The 8,069-nt window shown below is 53.8% G+C and overlaps 1 protein-coding gene across 5 annotated transcripts in view; it reads right to left on the reverse strand.

The window, feature by feature from the left end:
• Window positions 1-1,931: 1,931 nt before the first annotated feature.
• Rhbg (Rh family B glycoprotein) overlaps window positions 1,932-8,069 on the reverse strand; it is an 11,590-nt gene continuing 5,452 nt past the window's right edge. For all 5 annotated transcript variants that reach the window (XM_031374352.1, XM_031374353.1, XM_031374356.1 and 2 more), the window contains 8 exons: window positions 7,482-7,632; window positions 7,227-7,374; window positions 5,222-5,388; window positions 4,827-4,964; window positions 4,524-4,657; window positions 3,916-4,037; window positions 2,526-2,599; window positions 1,932-2,383 (listed from right to left, as the gene is read on the reverse strand). In XM_031374352.1, the coding sequence (XP_031230212.1) occupies window positions 2,315-2,383; window positions 2,526-2,599; window positions 3,916-4,037; window positions 4,524-4,657; window positions 4,827-4,964; window positions 5,222-5,388; window positions 7,227-7,374; window positions 7,482-7,632 (1,003 nt within the window). In that variant the 3' untranslated portion in view covers window positions 1,932-2,314. The remainder of the gene's footprint in view (window positions 2,384-2,525; window positions 2,600-3,915; window positions 4,038-4,523; window positions 4,658-4,826; window positions 4,965-5,221; window positions 5,389-7,226; window positions 7,375-7,481; window positions 7,633-8,069) is intronic.

Below are 8,069 nucleotides of genomic sequence, written 5' to 3' on the forward strand. Positions count from 1 at the left end.
ATGCTCCCGGCCCGTCGAAGGTTCCTCTGGGCCAGGTAGTCTCCCACCCAGACCAAAGAGGGCAGCTGTTAGAGCATCCTAAGGTCCTGGCCTCCTGCTCGCTGTCCTTAGACGCATACTTTCTGTAGTACATATACAGTGTGCCAATCCAGAGTACGGCACTCCCGAGGGGACTTTCTGCAACGCCTCAATCTAGTTTCCAGAAGCAGGCAGGAGGTGAGGATCCATTACCGTTCCCAGGGCTCAGGCACTGGGGCTGGACAGAGTTCATGAGCACGCAAGGGTACCCTTAGGCTTCACTGAGAGTGTAATAGATAGCAGGCTGATCAGAGGGGTTGGGCCTAAGAAGCAGAGGTGTCATTGTCCCGAGGGATGACATCTCCCTGTCCTTGGCTTCTCCCTGACCTGCTCATTGTCACCCTATTAACCCATCCTGAATAGATAGCCCACCATGAAGGGGACCAGTGATGACGAGGCTGGGGTTCCTGGAAGAGGAAGGGGCTACAGAGAGACCCATCTTTCCTGCATTATCAAACCGGCACTGGAATCCACAATGGATGGAATTCTCTGTGGGGCCCATCATGTGCCCCTGCATTTAAGGCAAACGGGGAAAGAAAAACACACACAGAGCAAAATCAGAGGGCCAGGGTGCCAGAGTCGGTGGTGGTTGGAGTCCATGCCATCGTGCACGGGGATGGGGTGGGGGTGTTATATTGGTGAAGCTTAGCACTCACTGGTGACAAGATTCACAGGGCACAGCTCACAAGCATCCTCACCTTGTCCCTCTTCTCAAGAACCTATTGGCAGATCAGCCTGGGACCAGCAGCCTTTGCCCACTTGAAGCTGACTGAACAATTGCCCAATCCAGAAAAAGCTCGAACGCCCCTTCTCCAGGAAGCCTCCCTGGATTGAGATGGCTTCTCCCAGTGTTGGAAGAGCCAATTTTTTTTTCAGACCTGAAAACAAGGCTTGGTTGGAGTTCAGAATGAACCAGCAGTAGAGAGGGACAGACTGAAAAGCTTGGTATCACAAGTGAGTGAAGGAATGCTCACAGCTTTCCTTCATCAGAACCAAGCCTGGGGGCGGGCCAAGCCAGCTAGCTGTCCATCACCCACCCAGAGCGGGGTCCCAAGTCTCCCAGCTACTTCTCCACAGTGACTGGTAGCCTCTAGCCTACACGGCCCAGCCAGCCATGGGGAGGGACATATGGAGGGAAGAGGGCCGGGGGAACAAGCGGATAGCTCCTTAGAGAGCTTGTCTATCCACTACCTCCAGCTGCACAAGGGAGCCCAGGGACATACCAGGCAACTGGAGCCCTGGATGTGTCCTAACTCTTTGGGTTTCACCCGCTGAGGGGCCTTAGTTTGGAGACAGAGGTGTCTATAGTTGGGCTCAGCCCTTGCTAGAAGGGGCTTCCACCTGCTGAAGGGATGAAGTCACCAAGAGTGGGATGAGATATGAAGTTTCCAGCATCACCTGACAGGTAGAAGGGGTGGAGCTCAGGAAAGGTTTTGGCGTGGATGCCCGAGGACATGGAGGTTGCTAGGAAGGTTTGGCAGCAAGAAGGACCAGGGTGAGGCAGGGAGGTGGCATCATCTGTTGGTTTAGAGCGCCCTCGTGTGGTCAAATGAGTCAGCCCAGCAAGAGCCCAGCTGCCTTCCTCACCCACAGCCCCAGAACCACATGGCCCTTCCTAGTCTCTGCTTCACCTCGTCAGGACTGGGCCATGAACTGGTATCAGGTGCTGACTGCCTCCGACTGCTGAGGCTTTGTGGCAGACCACCCTTTGGACGCTCCTCTTGGCCTTCCTCCTATTTTGCTTAGCAATGGAAAGCCAGATGAGGGTCAGGGCAGCAACAGTTAGGTAAGGACCAGGAAGGATTTGGGGACAGCATCGGATGGCTGAAATAAACACAGACATTCTCCTGGAGTGGATGGAACTAGTTGGGACATATATAGTAGAATGTAGTATCTTGGCGTTCTGTGGACTAAACGAGGGTTTGTCAACACTGAGGGCTTTGATGTCGACACTAAGGCCACAAGGTGGCCTCAGCAGTGAAAGGGAGAGGTACAAAGGTGTCAGAGTCCTTGGTGATACATTGTTTATCACCCAGAGTGGAGCTGACTTGGGTGTCACTGGAACAGGGTAACACTGGTCAGTGGGGTGGCTTTCGTCTTTTCTGGTCACAGGTGAAAGCTAATGGGGACGAGCCTAGGGGTGGCAGGCTTCCTGGCACAATAGTCACGAAGGCAGAGAAGGCTCTCTTGGCAGGAGCCATTGTCTTCTCTGAGGACAGTGTCAGGCTGGCAGCAATTAGGCCTGGGTGTCTGACTCCTCCGCCCTCAGAGGCCTCTGGGTCTCAGCCTCCTGCTCTCCAGGTACCTGCAAAGCAGGGAGGGATGAAGGGAAGTTCCAGGGGGGCTTGAGGAGGAAAGAGGCAAGTGGTAGCCCAAGGTAAGGCAAGGTAGCAGAGAGGGAGTGTCAAGGGCCATTCAGGGGACAAACTCCTAAAGGTGTCTCTCACCTCCCAGTAAACCTGGTCCTCGAAGCATTGGGAGTCTGGAGGGGAGTCCAGGAAGGGAAGCTTCAGCAGGAGCCCTAGTGGCATAGAGAAGGATGTAAGGGCCCTCGGTCCCTGCCCAGGGGGGAGGTGGCCACCTAGGGCCACAGGTTGATAAGCTTGAGGACAACATGGTGGACCCAAGCCTATGCCACAGGCTGTTGAGTCCACCTTTCTGAGAAGGTACAGCCCTGCAAGGTGGCTCCACCCTCAAATTACCCACAAAGAGACCAGCTGGTAGAAGTGAGAGAATTTGCTCATGTTTTAGCAGCTGTACTGTGATTCTATTTTGAAGCATAGATGCTCATCTTTTTGTGGCCTTCCAATGAGTGGGGCCTAGGGGACAGTGATCACATGAAACAAGGCCCCAGGGAACTAGACCATAGAGGGTTTCAGGATGAGGGTGTGAGGGTGGGTGTGGGTGGGTAGGGATGTTACAGCATCAGGTATCAGGTTTTGTTCTTAAAGCAGATATCAGGAGGGGATGCCAGTGAGCAGACAGCTTCTGTGGAAGGCTTTGAACTCCAGGGTGAGCTAGACCTCCTTCCTTCTGTCTTTTGCTTGTTGGTATTCTGTCTGGACTCCACCCCCACAGATACCTGGCAGCAGCCAGGTATGCTCCTCCCTACAGATACCTGGCCCTATAAAAGGGGCTGCTTGCCCCCTCCTCTCTCTCTTACTCCTGCTTCTCTCCCTTGCCTCTTGCCCCTTTATTCCCTTTCTCTCCCCATTCCCTTCCCCACTCTCTCCACGTGGTCATGACCGGCCCCTATTTCTCTACTCTCTCCTTCTCTCTGCCTTTCTCTGCCTCTGCTACCCTCTTAACTCCCCTCCCCATGCCTTGAATAAACTCTATTCTATACTATAGAATAGTATAGAATACTATTGTGCCTGGTCCCTCAGGGGGAAGGGATGCCTCGGCATGGGCCCGCCAAGGCACCTCCTTCCCCTACACCTCGCCAGAACATATTCTTAAAGCTCTTTCTCTTTTTATGATCACAACACTGCTGCCTAGAGGAGATTGGGGTGGGGGGTAAGTACAGGGGTAGTGAGGAGGACCCAGCCTCTTCTCAGCAGCTGGGGTTGGACTGCCCTCTAGTGGCACACAGGGAGCAACACAAGAAAGTCAGCACACAACCCACAGAGGAGCCTTCCTTCCCTCTGGAGGGTATGGTCTTACAACCGCACCCCCTGACTCAGAGGCCATGCCGCCCCCTCACTGACACAGACAGGTGTTCTGAGAGGATCTTGGTGGAAGTGAGCCTACATAAAGGACACGCATCCCTTGCGCCTCTTCCTGGGTACTCCTCCTTGGGGCTCTCACCTGACACCCTGCCCAGCTAATGCCACTCACCTCCAAGACAGCCACCCACAGAGGCAAACACCAGTGTGACGAACATTCCAAAGAGCTGATACATGGCCTGAGACGTGGCACTGCGCTGACCCTTGGCTATGAGTGGAAACACACTCGGCAAGCTGAAGGGAGACCGGACAGGGAAAGATGGATGTGGAACAGGCAGCCAGAATGTCACAGTGGCACTCATGCCTGTGGGCAGCCAGAGGGTGTCCAGGGATCCCCAGTGTCTCTCACCTAGGCTTCTGCTTTCTGTCAAGCTCACTTCAAGCATCGCCCCCTCTCCTAAGCCAACCAACTCCACATACATTTCAGAACCCAGTCAAAGGTCTCTTTTGCCCACCCTACTCCTTGCTCAGTGTGAAAAGCAGACCTCAGAACTCATTATCTCTTACTGGTCCTGAAGGAATGCTCAATGCTCTTGAAATTGTTTACTTAACCCATAGCACTGACCAGGAGGTCAGGTGGGGACAGGTCCTTGGCTCTCACTGTACTGGTGGGTGAATGGCCAAAAAATGAGTGGATGAGGACAGATGGGAAGTTTTTTTTTTCCCTTAGCTCTCAAGGAAGAAGGGAGGTCACTTTGGAGAGGACGAGGGAGGACTCACCCATCTCCATAAGCTTCATGAGTGGCCAGCGCAGCCACCACGACTCCCAGGATGGCCCCCAGTAGCCCGGGCATCCCATGGAGGTTGTGAACACCACATGTGTCTTGCAGTTTAAATCTGGATTCAAGGACTGGCTGGAGGATAGGGTGGATAGTCAGGCTTGGATAAACAGGGTAGATAATCAAATCTATCTATCCGTACCCAGGACCTGGTGGGGGAGTAGCGGAAGGTCTGGGAATCCTGCATCACTGGTCCAGGCTCCTTCCCACCGTACTTAGTCCCTGTCCTGAGAAGCAACCATACCGTAAAGAACTTATATCCCAGCGTGGAGACAGTCCCAGCCAGGAAGCCAGCTGCCAGAGCTCCAAAGGGTGTCAGCATCATCTCACTTGATGTCCCCACCACAACACCTCCAGCCAGGGCTGCATTCTGGACGTGGACCTTAATGGACAAAACCACCAACGTATCTTATTAGACCATCACACCTACACATCCCAGCCATCCTCATTACAGTGGCATCTATTGTTTCTAGATCCTTCCATCACCTAGCCACCAACTTGCCAGCTTTCATATACTCTCCCCCTCCTGATCTAATCCCGCTCCCCTGCTCGCAGGCAGGAGGTTCAGTGTTTGCCTCTGGGGACCTCCACGCTTATCTATCTCTTCCTTTGTCAGGCTGTCCACCCACTTCCCCATACCATATCCAGTCGTCCATCCCCACTGACAAGGGCTGACAAGGCGAAAGTACTGAGGGTGCTCGCGGTGAGTGAATAGTACGTGTTGACCACAGTCCGATGCTGCCCATCCCCCAGCGCTGTCGGCGCAGAGTTGAAGCTGGGCCAGAAAACCCACAAGAAGATGGTCCCTAAACAAGTGGGTAGCCACGGTGAGTATCTGGTAGTGAGTGGCCCTGACACCAGGGGGCGCTGTACTACAGGTCAGTTATTACTAAGCAGCCTGTTTGCGTACCAACTCCTGGAACTGATAAAAAACAAAAAACAAACAAACAAACAAACAAAAAACAAAACACCATCTTCCTAGGGTGAGAGTTGAGAAAGTAATGCCCTAAAATGTCTGCTTCATGGCCCAGCAGGCCTAACTGCTCAAGGGCCTGCGGCGGCAGAGTTCAATAGAACAGTGCATGCCTAGCACATGCCACACTCTGGCTTCCCTAGCATACCACCTCTCTTGCGGTGGTAGCGCACGCCTTTAATCCCAGCACTTGGGAGGTAGAGGCAGGCGGATTTCTGAGTTCGAGGCCAGCCTGGTCTACAGAGTGAGTTTCAGGACAGCCAGGGCTATACAGAGAAACCCTGTCTTGAAAAAAAAAAAAAAATATATATATATATATATATATATATATATGGAGGCTGGAGAGATGGCTCAGTGGTTAAGAGCACTGACTACTCTTCCAGAGGTCCTGAGTTCAAATCCCAGCAACCACATGGTGCCTCCCAACCATCTGTAATGGAATCTGATGCCCCCTTCTGGTATGTCTGTACTTAGATATAATAAGTAAATAAATCTTTAAGAGCCAGGTAGAGGCTAACGGACAACAGCTGTGGGCACTCATATATACTGGGGGGTGGGGGGAGGCTGTACCAACTCAGACCTTCTAGAGAAGTTGACCCCCTAAGGCCCCAGACTGAGGTGCTGGGGGTACCTACTCTGCACTGAGGCAAGAAGCAGGTCTCTGCATGTGTTTGTGTGTTTTTTTTTTTTTTTTTTCAAGACAGGGCTTCTCTGCAGTCCTGACTGTACTGGAACTCACTCTATAGAGTGGGAAAGGTCTCAAACTCAGAGAGAGCTACCTGCCTCTGCCTCCCAAGTGCTGGGATTGAAGGCCTGCACCACCACTGCCAGGCCCTGCTTTAAGTCTTACAGACTAATCTCAAGAGTAGGAAGGAGAAGCTGCAGCTTTGCAGAGTGGGCCAGCAGGGCAGGAGCCTCTGTGTGTCCTTCACCTTGACTCAAAGTCCTTATGGTGCCTCAAGATGAGGACATTCAGTGTCTTCGGCTCAGTTCTCAGGCTTCAGATAATCTGACCCCTCGATTCCCTTCCCCCACCCCTTTACCTGGAGGCTTTGTATGTGAAGGGTTGCCAAGGGCAAGGACGGCCCAGCTGTTTTACAGTGAGCCTAAAGTGGGCACGGAAATCAAGCCAGCCTTGCTTATGCAAGAGCAGGAACCAAAGGCCATATTCAACACCCCCCCAAAGAAACATGAGCCCCAGATGGCAGGCTGGGAGGGTAGAGAGGACAGCAGAGGTGGGGACCTGGAGGAAACAGGTCCTACTGTTCCTTGGGGTGATCCAAGGCCCGGTCTTCCTGCCTGACAGTGTGGGGGTTCTGGGGCTGTGAGGAGAAGGGGTCCTTACAGGAAGCAAGCTCAAGCACAGGTGGCCAGGCCCTGCAGGGCCACAGCAAAGGAAGGGCTTTGCAGGGGTGAGGAGGGAAGACTTCACACATGTGGGCTGCGTAGCCCAGGAAAGTTTCAAATAGGACTGAGGTGGACTTGGGAAAACCCCAGGGCCTGGTATGGGCGTATGTGTACTGGTTCATAAGTTAGGGGCGTGATGAGCACAGCTCTCAGGCTCCTCACAACGCAAGTAGGAAGGACCCAAAGGATGCCTGGCAGTGCCAGAAGACCTTCCTAAGGTGTGGTGCTTTGCAGCCCCCACCATGTCTCCTCAGCAGGCCTCACCAATCATGGCAAAGAGGTCAGAGTTGTAGACAGAGCTCTGGCGGTGCCTGCTCTTCTCCAGCTGGGATTTGTAGAGGACCCATGAGAGGAACAGCCCAAAGTAGGCCCCAAAGGTGTGAATCGTCATGGACCCTCCAGCATCTCTCACCTGGGGAGAAGGACAGAGGTGGTGAAGCAGCCGCTGCCCTCCATCCACATCTCCTACCCTAGAGCTGCCCAGACACCCGAGTCTCACCCACACCTGGCAAGACTTACCCCCAGGAGTCTGAGCAGTATAAACTCATTGACGCTAAACAGCACTGCCTCCAGCAGGGCCATTAGCAGCAGCTGGGCTGGCCCAGTCTTGCCCAGAACAGCCCCGAAGGAGATGAGCACAGCGCCCGCACAGAAGTCAGCGTTGATCAAGCTGCAGTCATGTACGGTGGGAGGGGTGGAAGGAATGTGGTTCCAAAGTGGCTCCAGGCCCCATCAGGCAGAGGGGCACAGTGTGGGGCATGCGGGGCAGGGTTAGGAGAGTCGGTGCTGGGGCACCTCTCCCTGGGTATCCGATGAGTACCACCCACCCTTGAAGAGGAGGGAGGAGCCCCTGTGAAGTGATGGGCTAAGCCCACTCTAGGTGGAAGCAGCAGCAGGTATGGGGAGCCATTCTTCACTGGCTGCCAGTCCTCCTAGAAGCTCCGGTGACAGAGGCCTAATGGGAGGGATCTGTGAGTATGTGGACACAGATCAGACAATGAGAGCAGACAGTGGCCTGGAGAAGGTGGTTATGGGGCAGAGCGGAGGTCAGTGAGCAGACCTGAAGGTCAGAGCTTGTGCTGGCATCCTTTGAGGAGTGGGATCTCT

This window comes from Mastomys coucha, unplaced genomic scaffold (assembly GCF_008632895.1).
Source record: "Mastomys coucha isolate ucsf_1 unplaced genomic scaffold, UCSF_Mcou_1 pScaffold16, whole genome shotgun sequence".
Lineage (NCBI taxonomy): Eukaryota > Metazoa > Chordata > Mammalia > Rodentia > Muridae > Mastomys > Mastomys coucha.